The sequence below is a fragment of the Parasteatoda tepidariorum genome, chromosome 3, assembly GCF_043381705.1.
Source record: "Parasteatoda tepidariorum isolate YZ-2023 chromosome 3, CAS_Ptep_4.0, whole genome shotgun sequence".
In the NCBI taxonomy this organism is placed as follows: domain Eukaryota; kingdom Metazoa; phylum Arthropoda; class Arachnida; order Araneae; family Theridiidae; genus Parasteatoda; species Parasteatoda tepidariorum.
This window is the reverse complement of record NC_092206.1, coordinates 17,177,784-17,197,340: the sequence shown is the minus strand read 5'-3', so window position 1 is coordinate 17,197,340 and position 19,557 is coordinate 17,177,784. Positions and strand designations below refer to the sequence as shown.

The following is a 19,557-nucleotide window of genomic DNA, read 5'->3' as shown; positions in this document are numbered from 1 at the left end:
TGTCCTACAGTTTAATAGTATGCTCGCATAGTCATAATAGTATGCTCGCTTAATGTAAAAAAAACAATCTAAATCGTTTTCATATTTCAGTTGGATTTTGAATTGTTTGCGTAATTCAAACCATTGCCATGAATTTGTCAACTATTCTTTCGGGTCATCTGCATGTAAAGCAGAANTATATATTGCAGCTTATGAGCAGTAAAGAAAACTTATTATAATTTTCTTCGTTGATCTCTCTTTTATCCTTTTTGTCTGTGTTATATATATAATTAATTCGTGAGATGTAACTTATTTATTTTTAATTTTTTCATTTGGTATACAAAGGACAAAAATTTTATTTCAAAATCTGAAAGCCCGAAGAAAATATTTCAAAATTTTCAAAGTAAAACCCAGATTTTTTAAGAATTGGTTACGAATTTAAGAACTTGCAGTCCACGAATAAATAAACTGGTGTTCTAAGCAGAACGCAGCAGCAGAAAATCATTCATTTCTATTTTTGTTTGGTTTTCATTGATTTTTCATATTCTTTTATGCTTTTTATGGGGGGAGGGGTATCTGGTACTTAGGATTAACCTAATAGCAATCTTTCCTTTACAAAAAGCTTATATATTTCAGTTCATTTATTGTTCAAAATGTATTCTTTATTTCAATAGTGGTCTTTTGGAGTTACATTATGGGAGCTGGTCACTCTAGGACATCAACCCTATGCATCAGTAGATGCGTTTGAAATGTTTTCCACTCTGATGGATGGATATAGATTAAATCAACCGAAAAACTGCCCAGATGATCTGTAAGAATTTCATGCCTATAACTATAACCATAGTTTAAGATTTATATATGTTAAAAAGAATTTAATTTTACAATTATGCAAACTAGATAAATTTAAAAAAATAAAAGAACACTCACATTTCTAACAATAAATACACTGCATGCCTCATAAAAGCTGATTAATTGGGTAATTTGTGCTGCTTATCTAATTTCCACACATTAAATTTGCTACAGTTAAATTTTTAAGTACAAAAATCTTAAATATAAATCTAAAGCACTGATTGAAATATCCCAAAATACAAGTACAATTAATATTTTTATAAATTCTAATTCTTGCTTTCCAGGTATAAATTGATGTGGTACTGCTGGTCAGAATTACCAGAAATCAGACCGTCTGTTAGGGAACTCGTAAGATGCTTACAAGATCTGTATATAAAATTAGGAAGTTTTATATGAATAAATTATATACATCCTTTTTGTTATTAATTTTATTGTATTACTGGAATAGAATTAAATACTAATACGCATTACTTTTTTAGCCTACCAAATGCAAATAAACAATTTTTTTAAAACTATATTAAGGTTATTGATGGCTTAAGAAGTCAAAATTTAGAAATACTGAGTTTTAAACTTAATGCTAACTTTTCAATAAAAAATATCGAATGATTATAATTAGAACCCAATATGAAAAAAATTATTACAAAATAAATATAGGTTTTATTATTACTTGAATATAATAAAAATGTGCTTTAATAATACGCAGATCTCTCTTTTAAAAAGAAACAGAATCAAGATTTTGTGTAGTGCAAGTATTAAGCCAGGAACACACATGTAATCACATAAACAACACTCTACATAAAATTCATTTAATGGTTTGCATAGCAAAATTTTTTATTAGTTATTGCAACAGTTTAATTTAAGGTAAAACACATATAAGAACTTTACATTCTTTATCTTTATAGTTACAATTTTCGAACCAGAACCAGGTGTTTTTAAACTTTTCAGAGGGGAATAAAATTTCTTAGAATAGTCTAATTCTTTTTTCTTTTTTTTCTCATAGCTTTAATAAAATTGCTTTGAAGAAATTTTTAAAAAATTCATCATTAAACCTAAAAGGACTTTGAACTAAATTTTTAACATTAAATCAGACAATTATCGCATTATCCTTGCTAACCTCAGGATCTTGTTTAAGCAATACTCATACAAGAATGCTTAGAGAGTAACAAAAAATAATAAACACAAAGGAAAAGTTGGAAAAGAGAGTCAACAAAAAATTGGTTTTAAGCAAAAACAAATAAATATAAAAAATTTTTAAAAAAAAATGCTATTTTTTCTTCCATTTATAGAATTGTTATTGTTTATTTATTTCAGTGAAAAGCAAGTAGTAACATTGNAATATACGTTTTATTATTACTTGAATATAATAAAAATGTGCTCTAATAATATGCAGATCTCTCTTTTAAAAAGAAACAGAATCAAGATTTTGTGTAGTGCAAGTATTAGGCCAGGAACGCGCATGTAATCACATAAACAACAGTCTACATAAAATTTATTTAATGGTTTGCATAGCAACATTTTTTATTAGTTATTGCAACAGTTTAATTTAAGGCAAAACACATATAACAACTTTGCATTCTTTCTCTTTATAGTTACAATTTTCGAACCAGAACCAGGTGTTTTTAAACTTTTCAGAGGGGAATAAAATTTCTTAGAATAGTCTAATTCTTTTTTTTTTCTCATAGCTTTAATAAAATTGTTTTGAAGAAGTTTTTAAAAAATCCATCATTAAACCTCGTAATAAAAGGACTTGAAACTAAATTTTTAACATTAAATCAGCCAATTATCACATTATCATTGTTAACCTCAAGATCTTGTTTAAACAGGATTCCCACAAAAATGATTACTGAATATCGAAAAACAATAAACACAAAAGAAAAGTTGGAAAAAAGAGTCAACAAAAATTCGGTTATAAGCAAAAACAAATAAATTTAAAATAAAAAATATTATGCTATTTGTTCTTCCATTTCAAGAATTGTAATTGTTTACTTATTTCAGTGAAAAGCAAGTAGTAACCAGTTTAAATAACATTTTCATTATATGAAAGAATTATAGATTTTTTTCCTATATTCTCATCAGATTTTAATGTATTTTTTGTCACCACCCAGTATTTTTCTCTATTCTTAAGCTTACTCAATAATTTTTTTTAAAAATGACAAAATTTAAACTTTTATTTATAAATTAAAAAAACTAATAAAATGCAAATACAAAAAAAAGCATTAAATACAAAGTAAATGCAAGCTAAATAACAAATTCAATTGCAAATATATGCAACAAATAATGTTGAATAAATTTTTATTAGTAGTAAATATAATATACATAAATCTGAAATACTCTGACATAAACAATTCTTTATTTTTTTCACTCTTTAATATTTCTTTTCATTCTCCAAATAAAGACAATGAACAAATAATGCAAGTCATTTAATTAAACACATTAAAATTTGTTTGAAGGCAGTTCTCTGACAGCCTAGTTAAAAAAGATTTTTAAAAAAAACAATTAGGAAAAAAGTTTCAACTACTAGTTTTGTTTTCTCTTTTCTTAATGCTTTTAAAGCTTTCAATAGTAGTGCACAGTTATTTTTTAAAAGAGACTTTGCTTGATAATTTAATGGCTATCTCATTTAGAATAACTTTTTTACAAAGATGTCTTTAAATAGAAATTGTGCTTTTTCTAAAATAACTATACTAAAAAATAGAAATTTAAAAGATATTTTTCGACCACTGGAAACTGGATGAATCTCTCATCAAGTAACATCTCAAATCTTTAAAAATTGTTCTAATCTAGCTTTTAATCATCAAAACTCCAATAAGTACTGTAACAAACAGTTCCCACTGAGTGAAACTCTGATAAGGCAAACATAACCCATGATTCAGGCTCAAACTCGAGCAAATTTGCATTGACTGGAAACATGAAAAACAACTTGGTCTTCATAAAATCAAAACATAATTAAAAACTAATTATTGTTTTTTTAGAAATGCACAAGAGTTTATAATTAATATATTTCCAGTATTCTTACTGACCCAAGAAGAAGAGATCAGAATAAATAACTACACATATATGATACATATACTACAAATATATTTAAGTTCAAGGCACAAACATTTATATTAAGCAAATTAATACTGGATGGAAATTGAAGCTATACATCATCGCACTAACAACTGAAATCCAGATATATACAAAGGTAAATTTGAAACATCAGTTCATGCATAGATAAATTTGACTAAGGATATCACAAATTCTGATATAAAAAATAAAAAAAATGATTCCCTAATTCTTTTAACGGTGGGCACGTGTATTTATTTATTATGAAAAACATGATCAATTTTCTTGCACAAATGCTATTGCTATGAGAAAAATTTTATTTTGTTTTGGTGTTACATAAATAAAATACATTTTTTTCAATGAAAATAAAACTGTACATGACAAGGTTTTATTAAAAAAAAGAATTGCAAGAAATGTGAATCCTTAACTTCTTCAGATGTCCAGCAGAAGAGTTATTAGTAGTACAAAGGAAAACATATAAACAATTTTCTTACATGAATCTTAACTCTATGGTGAAAATGCGATTTCAGTTTTGCAGTTATCTATTAAAAACATTCATCAAATAAAAACCAGAACTGCGCACTTCAAGATGTTAGTCAACTATATCAAATGACAGAAATTAAATTAATATCAGTCCTTAATTCCTTCAGATATTTAAGGCTAAAATTGACACTTTATCCATAGAGTCAACATAGCAATGAGGAACAAAATTATTGTTAACCATTCCATGTTAATTTTCCTTAAATGCATTTGTCTTTTTCAGAAAATTTACTGACTTTTATTAATTTGGTTAATATTTTTAACTGATTTTATGTTTACTTTTTCCTGTCAAGATGTCTTTTATTAATTTTTTGTATTTAATAAGAAGCATTTCATGCAAAATTTAGTGATGACGCTTTGCCCCTCCTTTTCCTTTTTACAATAAGCAGACATTTTGATTCGTTGTTAAAAATGTAATAAAATAATATGTAACAGTGTAATCTATGCATATTAGCAACTGATCAATAACATACATGTGTGCAACTTCAAAATGCTTATAAATAAATAATTGTTTTTTATTGAGGAATATTTGAAAGCAAAATATTTATGAAATGGCGAAGCAAAATATAAAAGATGTATTATTATCTATTTTATTTTATAAAAAATTGATTTTTGCTAATCTCTCATGCTATTTTAAAATTTGACTTTATAAAAGAAGTTAATTGCTTTAAGAGAAATATTTTGCTTTCTTTTTAATTGTAAGAAACATTTTAATGCAAAACTCAATGAGGACACTTGGCTCCCCCTTTTCCTCCTTTACCACGACAAGACATGTTGAGACTTTGTCAGTAAGGAAATGAAATAACATTAAACTGTGTAATATATCTGCATATTTGCCACTGATTAATAACCAACACCTGAGAAGTTTCAAAATGTTTAAGAATAAAAAATTATTTTCTATTAATAAACGTTTAGAAGTAAAATACTTATGAAAGATGGAAGCAAAATATTAAAAGGTGCAGCCTAGTTATATTTACATTCAATTTAATTTATCTTGTGAAAAATTACTTGCTAATTTCTTATTTTAATAGGATTTTCAGAAATTTACCATGATAAAAGAGGCTAACTGATTCTTAATAAAGATGACTTAACAATGGATAGTTTCATGACAACTATTTCATTTTTTTTAAATATATATATAAGTGCAAATATTATGTAGAACCAGAAACTTGGCTCAGAATATATAACCATACTTATTCAATTTTAAACTTACTTAACACTAAGAAACTGTATACTGGCACATAATCATGAAAAACAATTCATAATAGCCTAATGAGTGCCCACCTAAGATCTAACTAATAGAAATATAAAAAGTTTGAAATGCATTACTTAGTAGCATAAAAATTAAAATAATAACTACTAAAATGCAACTTAAATATTTTTCTTTACTTTTATCAAAACAATAAAATTTCACAGTGCACAAAACAATTTCTTTATAAATCTATAATCATTTCAACAAACCGTTAGAAAATTTTAGCAATTAATATCCAATAAAACACATTAGAAATCAATGCATACATATATATATATATAAACATCATGATACTTGTGAATTAAAAGTGATATGGAATGTGTAATGAGTTCTTCATACACATATTATCTCAGTATGGCGTTCTTGGAGAGATGTTTACCAGATCATGTGTGCTGTAACACATAAAAGAAATCAATTAACACACAATTCACAATCAAAAAGATAGAAAAAATTTATTGAAATGACATGAATATTTGATAGATATACAAAATTATTATGGAAACTAAACATTCATTAAACTAAACAAAAATTTCCGAAAAAAAATGAATTTCTTATAGGATAGAAACAGGGTTAGAAATTCAGAAAATTTGGTAACTGGTACAAAGGACCAGTAACTAAAAGACATTACTAGTCTGCACACATTTTTACTCATCTGTTTACATGTCTCTGTTAAATTTGTTCTAAAAACATTAACTCAGTGAATTAAATGAAAATTTAAAATTACAGTATACAAATGTGTATTGTTTACAATTATGATGAAATATGCTATATTGTGGCAAAAACACATACCAAAACATAAAACATACCATCTTTTATATCAATTGCGACTCAGAATAACTATTGATTATTTATTTGTTATTGATCTTGGACCAACAGACCACCAAAAATTTTAAATTCTTAGAAATATGAAAATCCTAATCTACAGAAATGACTGTTTCAAGAAAAGCCGAATTACAAATTCATTTAGCATTGAATAATAGTGTAACAAATTTGGTATAAAATTTGATTTTTAAAATGAAAATAATAATAACTTTAAGCCCTACATCTGAGGAGGTAATTAGAGGAAAACCGTGACACGGTGTACAAGATTGACACTTAGTTTTACTATGTTATTCAATGAATTAAAGATTGCTGGGTGAAAGAGGTTAGCAGCATGAGAACTCCCGCAAAGATCACGTAAACTGAACTCAAGAGTCAGAGATGACTCAAAGTGTCAGTCATACAAAACTGAGTCATCAATCAAGCCCTGGAACAAAAGAACACTTCTTCCAAAATAACAAAAATAAAATATATGAATAGTTATAAACTAAGTTACCCTATCCTCTCATTATTAAAAGTAATGAGTTTAATAAACTACTTTTTTTTCAATAATCACAGCAATTTTTTTCAAAATAATCAAAGCAAATACATAATTCAACGGATTGTTAAAAGAACAATTGGTTCTATATTATTTGTACGTTCAAAAAATTGAAAAAAATTTCATCTTTACAAACCCTTTCCGTATAGACATAAAGATGAAAAAAATTTCATCTTTATGTCTATACAGAAAGGGTTTAAATACACAATATAAACTAGTTTAATAAAAAAAATACTGCCAAACATACCTTTTTCCATACTTGAAATGGATAATTAAAAAGATGACAGCAAGTAATAAACAAATACTTCCCACAACTATGTATGCAATGCCAAGAAAAGGATTCTTCCCTCCCAGCCAAGAAGTATTGGACAATATTATTCTTTTGGTTCCTTTAAATGAAGTGACTTTATAGCCTGATATTTTAGTTAAGCAAAAATAAAAATGTTTTTCTAACAACAAAAACATTCTAAAATTTTTATTAACAATAAGTAAAAAACAATAGACTTGAATAAACATGGGTGCCGAACTTATATTTTTAGGAGGGGAAAAGTTTCTATTTTGCCAAATGAAATTCCAAATGATTATACCAAATGAAATATGACAGAATCATAAATTAGCATCTGCAATTATTCTATCATATTATTAAGGGACATTAGGTTATATAAAAGGACATCAAAAGCGACTCAAACCAATTTTTTTGAAGATATAAGTTATAATTAACATAGTTGTCAACTTTTCTTATTTTCCCCAGAAGATTTTACTTTTATATTTCAAGTGTTAGCAAAATTTATACTTTGATAATTTACTCAGTGTTGAAATAAATTTGATTTAAAATATTCTAGCTCATTATCATACATAATCAATTCTCTCAGTAAATGCTAAAGTAATGCAATAGTGCTAAAGAAATTTACGATGGCAGTTTAGAAATTAAGTATGATTGGTGTAGTATAAAATCTACAAATAAGTATATTAATCTGAAGGCCACACCAATTCTGGAAACTGTGAAGGCCATGCATGCATTAGATAAAGGTAAAGAAATTCAATAGCATGAGGAGAATAGCAGTTCATCTTAATAAGCTAATGAATATTTTCTGTTTTGGAATTTTACTTTCGGAACAAATTAAACTAACAACTGTTTCAACTATGAGTTTCACAGTGAGAAAAATACTGTGTTTGCAAATGTCTTTTATGAATGGTACAAAAAATTAATATTATAAGATAATGTTTCGGATGGAACTGGCTTCCATGTATTAAAAAATAAGACCACCATGATGAGTGACTAACAATGGCAAGGATGGGATAAGATTTAAGACGAAATTGTGAAATGGCTACATTAAACTATACTTAATATATTTTTTTCATAGCTATTTAAAAATGTCGAATAAGTGTGTAATAATTTTTTTGCGTTTCTTAAAAAATAAAAGTGGGAATATGAAATTCTATAAGTATGCCATATAGCCAGACAATATTTGATGAATAGTGAAAATCTTGGAGGTCCCAACGACCTCCCATCCCGGCTACTCTATGAATAAATTATATATTGATCAGATTTTTTCATACTAACATTCAAACTTCATGCTTCAAAGGTTTGTCGCTAAAATATACTAGTATAGGGCCTCAAAAAGTTAATTAAGAGAGTAAATGAAAATTTGAATATCTTAATGCCTATAAAAATGTAGAAATGCTTCCTGACAAATTCTGTCTCCTCTCCACTGCCAATTTAAAGTTTTAATCGAAAAAAAAGTGAGTTCAAGTAATCTTAGAGTAAACCATAAAGTTCTTAATAATAAATATTGTTCTTTCAAAATATCAACGGTAATACAAATTATAGCATAGTTCCTATGTTACATATAAATAATACTTCCTCTGTGTAATTCCACAATAATTTGTTTGAATTTTGATAGCTTCAAAAATATTTTAAGTATTTGAGACTTTATGATTTATCTGAACTCACTTCACATTTTTTTACATGAACTCACTTCACATTTCGAATTACTAACGTAGATGCAGAATTTTCAAATGAAATATTTCGCCAACAGCATAATGTCTCTTTAATGTTAATTTTAACATATTTTGCCATATCTTTAAAAAACCATAACTTATTTTGCCATATCTTTCAGAATTATTTGTTCCATCATGTTCAGATTTTGTGTATTTTTCAACTTTATACATATATAAAGAACTTATTGTTTCACAGTGAATAAATAATTTTCAAAACATAAGTATCAAAAGATAGAGAATGAAATTGAAAATGCAAATCAAGAAAAAAAATACACCTGGCTTTTTAAAAAAAAGTTAATTATACAAGTCTCAATAATAAAAAGGATACGGTATTTAATTTCCAATTCATACAATCCTTCTGGAAGACCAATTCTATAACCCTCTTTTTCATGATTGACTCGACGATACAATTTCCTAAAAGTAGGCAAGGCTGCTGTTCTCATCCATACAATCAAATCTTCATTTTCAAAACCGTTATTGTTCTTATTCTGTTTGTCAAGATCCCAAACAGCAACACTCCAATTTATGGGTTTCACCGTACCATTAAAAGCTAAATTTGAAAGAAAAAAATGTGCATATGTTACTCAATACTTTAAACAGTCCTAAAAATGAAATTGTTTATTCTCAGAAAAAAGCTTAACATGAAATTTAAGAACTCATTTTATTTAAGTCTAATATTGCCTCTCCCTGAGATATTTTTTACACATAAACATTTTTAAATAAAAAAATAAAGGTTTCAAAGATGTACAAATATGGATTATTTTATGAAAAGCTGTACACATATGGTATATTTTAGGAAAACTAAACAAACTGTACGCTTTTTTCCTATTTAATAACTAAGCAAATATACAACAATACACATAATTATTCAAATTATAATTTAAAACCAAGTTAATACGCACATGTTAATACACCAAACAAATTTTAATGACCGCAGCAAAAGGTTATTATATTTTTTTAAAAAATGTCAGTACAATGATAAAATTAAAAGAATAAACTACAAACCAATATTAAAATGCTTGATTTATTAATACAGTCGAACTCGTTTATAACGAGCACAAAGGGACCGTAACATGTGCTCGTAATAAACGGGTACTTAAGACAGGCGTGCAACCAGAAGAGGGGGGGGGGGCTTGGGAGGTCAAATGATTGAATTTACTTAAAATTTAATTAATACTTACTTACTTTAATTACATTAATTAATTTAATCGCGTTTTTTTTATTTCGCGCACATTTCTTATCATTTTGAAAAAAAGATAAGACAGAAAGACTAGAAAGATGAGAAAAAAGATTACAAGACGGAAAAATATTGCTCGCTAAAACCGGGTCTTGCTCGTTAAAAGCGACTTCTGTTCCACAGACTTAACATTGATCCAACCAAATATTCTCGTTTCCCTCGGTAAATCCGAGTTCTCGTTAAATCCGAGCTCGTTATAAACGAGTTCGACTGTATCTCTTTTAAGGGGAAAATATTTTGCTTAATTAAAAGGTATTCTTAACCATTCAATCGTTTTTAATTTTTCAAGGCATTTACTGATTAATAAACTGTTCATAATATTAATGTAAATAAAACTATGTGTTTATTTTAAAGTTTAAGGTATCTTACTTTTTCACATATATCCACAGGCTTTTAAAATCAATTTAATTTTATTAAAATAATTTGATACTAATTTAGATTGGGGAGAGAGGGGGGGGTAATTGTGCCCATGTTGGGAGCCTATGGTTTAAATATACCTTTTTAAGCAGGAGTCATTGGCTTTAGGTTAAAATTTTTAGCATGAATGAATTAGCACTTCAAATGAATAACTTAATATAGAACTGGTAATTAATCTTTACTGATTAATAAATTATTCATCTCTATTGGGATGAGTAATGTGTGAACAATTACCCAACTTTGAAAGCAAAAATTAAATCTGGTTCAGAAGTTTCATATTAGTTACAATATTATAGTTTACTCATTGGGAACACAATTGTAAAAAATAAAATTTCTTTCATATAGTATTCACTAAAAAATTATGCTTAGTAATACAGCAAAGCGATACATAATTTAAAATAAGACCCATACACACAAAAAGAAATGCAACAAACCTCGTTCTGGATTTACATCAAAACCTGGAGGATTTCTGAATTTCACTTTCTTATCAGTAGGCCATGCAATGCCATCTTTACGGACGGGCACCTCATCTCTCTTTTTATTAGGTAAGTGAATAAACAGATTAATTTCATCTGAAAAGCAAATAAATAAAAAATTTATAAACAGAAGTACAAGTTAAAACATTAAGAACTAAGTTAAATTTACACACATACAAATGCAAGAAATTAGTTAAATATATGCCAAAAAACAAAACCGGAATTTTAATTTGTAGCATTTTTCTCCCTTTTTACTTTAAAAGGTTATAAATTAGAATCAAAAAGAAGTAAAAGTAGAGGATTTACAACCTTATTGCCATGATTAACTTTTTGTACAGCTCAAGCTATAAAAATAATTAAAGAACTACAACTTTTTTTACCAAATAAAACTTATATGTGGAATTTATTTAGTTTTGATTTGCTACACATTCTGTTGCCATAAGAAAGAAATTTAAAATATTCTTTTAATTCAAATATATCTTTGTAAAGTAATGAATAAGAAATTGAAAGCTTCATAAAATGATAAATAAGAATAGAAAGTTCTATAAAAGAAATAATTTTTATAAAGAGAAAATTCTTATTCATTATTTCACATAATTTCTTCTATAAACGTTCTTTTTTTTGTGCTAATGATGAATAAATTCTAATAACATATACTGCAATTAGATAAATTTATAAATAAAATATAAATACATAAATGCAATTTGATTACGCATTTTAAAGCAGCTCTAATTAAATTTCCCTATTATCTAATCTAGGTGTTCCTATAAACCTTTGCCTTTTTATTTTTCACTTAACTTTTTCTTTAAAAAAAAAAACTAAGATTTGTCTTCTTAAACACCTTCCTTTTTTTGTTATCAATATTTTAATGAAATTTAAACCAACAGATATAAGAATAAAAATATAATAAAAAAACTAAATGAACAAGTTTAAATTTTCCTTAATATCATGATTGCGATTATATTTGAGTGATCATTAAACAAAATTGGAATTTAAATATTGTTTTTCCAGAAAAAAACATCATGATAACTTATAATTTTTATTTATAAATAAAAACTTTCGAAAAAATTATTCTATTTATTGCTAAAAAATGTGAAAAATACAGAAATAAAACAAACAAATACTACAAAAAAAAATTGAATTTAAATAAGATTTTCTTTTGCAAAACTGAAATGTCATGCTAATAAAAATTTTTTTATTTATAACAATATAATAAATAAATAACAATAGTATATCTTATTAAATGATCTCATTTATAACAGTTTAGTGAAGAGAAAGTTCAAAACTCTTTTAACAAAAGAGAAACAGACTGTGAAGCTATCATTAGCAGAAAATGAATAAAAATTCTCAAGCTAATTTATCTGTGAATCATTATTGATTTTTATCGGCTGTAATATATTCTCTCACTATTATTACACTGCTAATTTTATTTCATAAATGAAGATTAAGACTAAAATAGCTTTTAGTTAGTTTTAGTTGCTTTAATTTTGTTAAGATATCTGATAATAATAGATTATAAATATCCTAAAAAAATAATAATAATACATAGCATTTCATGGTTAGCACTTTGAGTTACCAAGTGATTAATAGTCATTAAACTACCAAAAATAAACATGATACTCTTCCATAAGCGAATTTTATAAGTGTAATTTTAAAAAAAATGTTTCTAATAAAAGTGTGAACACTCAACAAATCATAATGCATACAGAAAAAAATTAAAACTAAAATAAAAAATTTGGGTTTATTTGTATTATTTATTTTTAACAAGTTCTTTAGCCAAACATATATATCAAGTATATTTTTAGAATAACTAGTCTCAAATATTAGGCTGCACGTTACAGTTTTTAGTTTAATTGTTTAAAATGTTTTCTTAAGAAACATAAAATATAGAACAAAGAGATTCTATATCCTTTTTTAACACAATATCCTTTTTTAACACAATATCCTTTTTTAACGTAAAAATTATAAACGTATAAAGGTTAAGTAATTGTTTACATATAAAGGTAATGTGCAAAGATAAAATAATTACAAACCATTAAAAAGGCTGTTAGCGATAGCTCCACATGGAGCAATTGGAACATTATCTATTTTATCATAAGGAGCACAATCTCCAGAAGGTTCTTTAGTTAAATCTCCTAACAGTTGGGCATCATCCCTAGACTTAACATAGCGTCGATGATTTTGATAATAGTTAGTGAGTCCATAATAAATAAATACATCACGCTAAAAAAAAAAAGATTATATATCAGAATATAAATCTAAGCAACCTAAGCCCAAAAAAATTAATTTTCTACATTATGCTGAAATAAATAAATACATTATGCTGAAAAAAATAGTTTATTAACTAAAATATAAATTTAAACATAACATTTGTAAAAAGTTTACATAGTAACAATAATAAATAAGCTCATAAGATATTAGTTAACAACATAAATCTAAAATAACACAGATACACTATTTATTAAGTAAAAATAATTAGATAACAAATAATTACATAATTAATAAATGCATTATGCAGGGAAAAAATTAGTTAACAAGTTAGAATAAAAATTTAAATAACATAAAATAAACAAAAAATATTTATTGATAAATCTGAACAACATATTAGTGAGCCAATAATAAATACATTATATTGGAAAAAGTTTTAGAGAACAAGCTTGAACGTAAATTTTAACAACATATACAAAGAAATATTTATAATCATTGATAAATATCAACAACAAAATAGTATGTCCTAAATAAATATAATAAGCTGGGGAAAAACAAATAAAACTACAAAACTGAATAATATGATGCGCACAAAAAATAAAATAAATCAGTAATAAATCAATATAACAAATTAGTCAGCCCAAAATAAATAAAAACCTTTACAGGAAAAAATAGTAACAAATTAGAATATAAATCTAAATAATATACATAAAATATTTACTTTTAAATATGATAAAGATGCCTGCTAATATTATATTAATCACTAGTCAAAAAGTAAATATTAATAACTATAATAAACTGAATCTTGTTAAAAAAACAAAATTCTTCCCAAAATCAAAATGAAAACATATCTAGTGAAAATATTTTATAATTATCAATAGATTATTCTAATTAAATCTAAATCTATTAAAAACTAATGACTATGAAGAAATATTTTAAGTAGTAAAAATGTACAGAAAACCACTAATTTCAAGAATTTTAGCCACATAATTTTATTATTAACTTCTGCATTTGTATAAAGGTAAAACAAAACAATTTTTTTCAAATACCTGATAATACAGAATTTAAAATTCAAATTAATAAAAAACAACAATACTAAAGAGTTAGTTTTAGACAAAACATTTTTCTAAATATCTATAAAATGTTATAGTTCAGGTAATTAATACTTAGATTAATAAGAAATAACAAAAATAATAAATTGTTTCCAAAAAACATATCCTAAAAATTGCAAGATTTCAAAATACAATAAACTTATATAAATTCGAGAAAAATTAGCAGTGCATATAACTAAGTGCATAAACGGTAGCATGTAACTAAAACAAAATTTTAATGTTATAATTTATCAAAATTAAAAAAAAAATTGAGCTAAAATCAAATTAAAATAAAAATAATTGAAAATTCATCTGAACTAAATAATTAAAGAAAATGCACAAGTCTAATAAATAAAAATATTATTTTTTAAATTTTGAACTTTCGTATTTAATTGATAAAATTGAAATAAAGTGTACAAAAATATTTCAAACTAGAAAAAATTAATATAGGTAAAAAATACATACCTTAAACTGCGTAGTTATATTAAAGAAAAGATTACAAGTGCAGTTAGTTACACCTTTATCTAATAAATCAGCACAACTCTCTCCTTTATCAATAGGGTTTGAACTGTTACAATAGGTATAAGGAATTTGCTTTTCTTGTACCTAAGATTATACAAAAGTAAGATTAGACTTCTTTCCACAAAAATAGCACTGTTGAAAAATAACTTAGGAAAAACACTAGCAACTATTTTAAAAACAATTTTTTTTAAAACAATTATAAAACTAATGAAATAAAAATGTTAATGAAATAATTATGAATGAATTACAAATGACATTTAACAAAAAACTCATATTATGCAATTTGACCAAGTTTTTTTAAGAGATAAGGTTCTAAAACCAAATGATATTAATGATCACTGCATATAAAAACAGAAACTATCTTCCCTTGCTTTAAACACAGTTATTGTACGTTAAGCAGAGTGTGCAACCAAATTTTTCAACAAAAAATAAGCACCTTTTAAGTATTTTTTAAGCATTCAAAATAGTATATTTTTAAGCAATTTAAAAAATATTATAATTAGGATAAGTACACTCATATTTTTCCCCCTTTATATTGCTGAAAGTTCTTTTTATATACATGTTAACAAAATGTAAAATACTTTTCATGATCATGATAAAATAACTAGTTTCTGACAAAGAATTATTTTCTTGATTATATTAACCACCATAAAAACAATTTTAAATAGATTCAATATTGAGTGAATCATTCAATTTTTTAAAATTAATAATTACTTTACACAATCATGTAAAAAAAATTATTCAAAATTATAAATAATTAATTTAACTGTTATTTAAAAAGATTATCTCTCTTGCAAAATGCAGCAAAGTTGCTCATGAGAATGCATGAATCCTTCCCACCGAATACAACCCAGTATTCGAACCCGCAAATATTTCATAAAATGATTGGCGCTTTCATACGCTACGGACTGAAATATATTGTGGTTGAAGGAATTACGAAAACGTTGAATAGAACAATGTGAAAACCACGTTTTTTTCGTAATTTGAGGCAAAAATAGATATGGTAAAGAAGAAGAAAAAAACTCATTTTGGAAAAGGGAAAATGAAGCACTTTATTAAAACACCAAATGAAAAAAGCACCTCTAAGGGCTTCAAAAAAGGAAAATCAAACTAAGCACCTTAAAGCATTTTTTAAAAATGCTACGCAAGTATACTTAAGGTACTATTAAAGTATACTTAAAACTTTATGCGTCTCTCAACCAATTTCTTAATAAATGAAAAGCATAGTCTGAATATAGACTTGGATTTTGAATTTAATGACCAATTAAAGACAAAACCTTATTATTACTAATACATTTACAACCAACATTATAAAGTATTGTTTGCATTTAGTTTAGTTATGTTACCATAATTATTTGATTTTGCATAAATTTCAGAAATCTGATATAATTTTGCAAATTATTTCCTGCTTGCAATATAATTTACTAAAAATCCAATTCTTATAATATGACCTATATTACTTACATGCTTTTAAATGGATAATATAACCTCCTGTTTGGTATCAAATTCAAAATTTTTGTTCAAAACTTTATAGTCAATATATTGGTTTAAAACAAAACATTCAACTTCAAGAACACTGGCATTTCAACAATTCTATTTTTAGATTTCAACTAATTGAGTGCATGTGCATTTCATTCAATTGATATTATGACACTTATTCAAGACAAATGTTTAAAAAGATAAAATGGGGTGAATGCATTTAGGTTCACCTTCTTTCGACACAAGCTTGCAAGAGAAAGATTACAGAGTGATAGTGACAGAATACTTAAAAAGTAATGTCTTTCATACCCCTTTGTTGTCATTCACTTTGTCTTTCACTTCCTTTGTTGTTTAATTTCAAACTATAGAAAGGATGTGCTTTAGGATAAGGTTATGGATTTGGGGGGCCATTATACTTTTTTGTGCTATTTGACAATAATAAAATTATAATTTTACATCTAAAGGGTTATTCAATATGCTCCCTACAACGGTATTGAATAAATTCTTGAGATTTATAGTTCTACCTTTCTGACTCTCGCGATTTACTTCACTTCCCTGATGAAAAAAAATTTATGAAATTAGTTAATTGAGGAAAGTGTGTTCTATTAATTTTTTTATTTGCCTCATTTAGCTTGCTCTTAGCACCATGTCTAGGAGAAGCATAACAACACAACAAATGATGACCTTGTGAGAATAATTTTCTGATCTAATTCAGATCTAGAGATTTCCCAATTGGAGAATTACAAGCCATTTTCGCTCAAGGGATACAGCGTTCGCCTTCCAATGAGGTGAACCAGGTTTGAATCCCAGCGATCACTGGTCGATAGGAATTCAGCACCCGGCTGGCAGCAATGACAGTGTTGACATAAAATATCCTCAGTGGCAGACGGATCATGGGTTAAAGTCTGCTCATCATCAGACTAACCATGGAGGTCTTCGTGGTTCTCCTTTCCATGTAACACAAATACAGATTAGTTCTATCCAAAAGTCCTAGATGAAGGCAAATTTCTCCCAATACTTGATCCAAGAGTTCCCTTGTCTTCTGGACTGGGTAAAAAATTACAAGACTCATCAAACGAAAATTACTAGTCGTAAACCCAAAAAATTGATCAGTTGATCAATAACAGTGATAAAATAAAATAAAAAAAATTAGAGAATGATAAACCAGGAATTTTAATAGATAGGGAAAACATATAAGAAAATTAAGGAGTTGCACTCTAGATAGTAATGCAAAAGAAAAAAAAATTGCCATAAAAAGAAGTTACACTAGCTCAAAATACAAAATAATTATGTCCAAATGTCATATAACTAAACCTTGTTAGTCATGATACAAAACTTTAATTTGACATTACTTGGAGTTAGGAATAATGACTATAAATAAAGTGCAACTATTAAGAACACCACTGCAACAGGAAAGAATAAATTTTGATCATCTGAAATTCGTTATTTTGTTACGTAATGATACTAATAACTTTGGACGATTAGAGCACTACAATAGTACATTAAATGACTTACTTGATTTGAAGAAACAAGCAGACCAATTCCAACTGGTATAAATGCCAATCCAATGATGAAAAAAGTAGGTAATACAGTTCCTGCAGTTAAAATAGGCTGCCAGGCAGGGAGCTTTTGTTGTTTGAAGGCACTATCTGAAAATATGAATTAAGTTAAAATCCTATTAAATATTATGCATAAAATTAAATGGACATATGTTCCTATTTAAAATAAATGGCAAATACTAATTTTTTTAGAAATCGCTTACTTAATTTTAAAAAAAATTATTGTCGAAAGATTATTCTCGAGTATTTTTTTCATGAAATTTAGAAAATATGACTTTTAAAATTGACGCTTACAAACTTTCTCCCAAATAAAAATACTTTAACGTAAACAATGTAACTGAATGGACATAAAATATAATATTAAAAAAAAAAACTCTGATGAAAGAAAAATTCTATAAACTAATATTCAATATTTATATGATACAGGTATATCATAATTTTATTAATAAGGTCATTATAATTGCTACTAAATTTAGTCAATAAATGAATGGAAATAAGCATATTAAAAAAATTTAGATGTTTTAAGCTTACCATGAAAACATTTAGATAACCTTATTTTAAAATATAAAAGGAATGGAAAAAAAAGTTAAGGATTAGGTAGAAATATATCCATTGTTTGTAACAGTAAATTAGTGCTCTACTACAAGATTTGCAGAATATTTTTCAGACAAATTTGATGTTTTCCTGTGTATATTTAGATTAACAATAAAATTTGGAACTTGCATTTAAAAAAATATGCGGAAAAATATTCATATTGAATAATTAGAGAATAGAGTAAAAAAATGCAAAAACGATTGGATTGTTAAGATTAAAAATATAGTTAGAAAAATTAAAATAGTAATTCATAAACAGTTGGGGGAAAATGTTCACAACTTTAAAATGTATCGCAAAAACAAAATTGTTTCATAATGATAAATGAATAATAAATAAACATTAGGTAAACAAAAATTAAAAGAAATAAAAATATGTAATTAGTATATAAAACACTCCTAGTAAGAAATTATCTCTTTGATAATACAATAAATGATTGAAAAATTTAAGATAATTACTGGAAGGTTTTTTCGAATTCAAATGTGAGTCTGCAGACACTTGAGAAGCCATCTTTAATAAATTTGTTTTGGTTTGATTTTCAACGTTGCCATTTAAATTATGCAAACTCAGAAAACGCCTGCACAAAAATTAGCAGCCAGAAACATACATTAAAAATCTCAATATATATTTGCGCTGTCTAATGACTATCTAGCAGCATTAGTTCGCATTTGTTTTAAACATATACTAAACTGACTACTAACTATAGTTTGTCTACAGTAAGAGTTCCCCCGCAGCAAAGTCTAAGTCTGCATGCTGCTATGGAAGCAAGAATAACGCCTTTCAGGAAGGGTAACTTCTCTTCACTCTAGGGCAAACACAATAGACCAGAAACAAAGATTCCCTTTCTCTCGCAGACCCGAGCTAAAACTTGTCATAAACAGTGACCCTACACCCCTACTTAAGATAGTATACCTAGTTATTATTGTCACCTTAACGGGTCCTGACGAATGGCTA

The 19,557-nt window shown here is 26.1% G+C and overlaps 2 protein-coding genes across 5 annotated transcripts in view; one reads left to right on the top strand and one right to left on the bottom strand.

The window, feature by feature from the left end:
- The window catches only part of LOC107455419 (tyrosine-protein kinase RYK), a 52,053-nt gene extending 50,799 nt beyond the window's left edge, over positions 1–1,254 (top strand). For all 4 annotated transcript variants that reach the window (XM_043047166.2, XM_043047117.2, XM_043047070.2 and 1 more), the window contains exons 13-14: positions 654–790; positions 1,113–1,254. In XM_043047166.2, the coding sequence (XP_042903100.1) occupies positions 654–790; positions 1,113–1,224 (249 nt within the window). In that variant the 3' untranslated portion in view covers positions 1,225–1,254. The remainder of the gene's footprint in view (positions 1–653; positions 791–1,112) is intronic.
- Positions 1,255–3,103: 1,849 nt separating this feature from the next.
- On the bottom strand, positions 3,104–19,197 carry LOC107455423 (cell cycle control protein 50A). The gene is made up of 8 exons (XM_016072980.4): positions 19,062–19,197; positions 17,969–18,102; positions 14,918–15,058; positions 13,187–13,376; positions 11,112–11,249; positions 9,352–9,573; positions 7,270–7,435; positions 3,104–6,057 (listed from the first exon to the last, which is right to left on the bottom strand). The coding sequence occupies exons 1-8, from the start codon at positions 19,111–19,113 to the stop codon at positions 6,015–6,017; spliced, it is 1,086 nt and encodes a 361-aa protein (XP_015928466.2). The 5' UTR covers positions 19,114–19,197; the 3' UTR covers positions 3,104–6,014.
- Between the last annotated feature and the right edge of the window lie 360 nt (positions 19,198–19,557).

Coding starts and splice junctions, on each gene's coding strand:
- LOC107455423 (XM_016072980.4), bottom strand. CDS start 19,113: ATGGCTTCTCAAGTGTCTGCAGACTCACATTTGAATTCGAAAAAACCT. Junction 9,574..11,111: donor TGATGTAAATCCAGAACGAG/GTTTGTTGCATT, acceptor TTTCAAATTTAG/CTTTTAATGGTACGGTGAAA. Junction 6,058..7,269: donor CATTTCAAGTATGGAAAAAG/GTATGTTTGGCA, acceptor TATGTGTTACAG/CACACATGATCTGGTAAACA.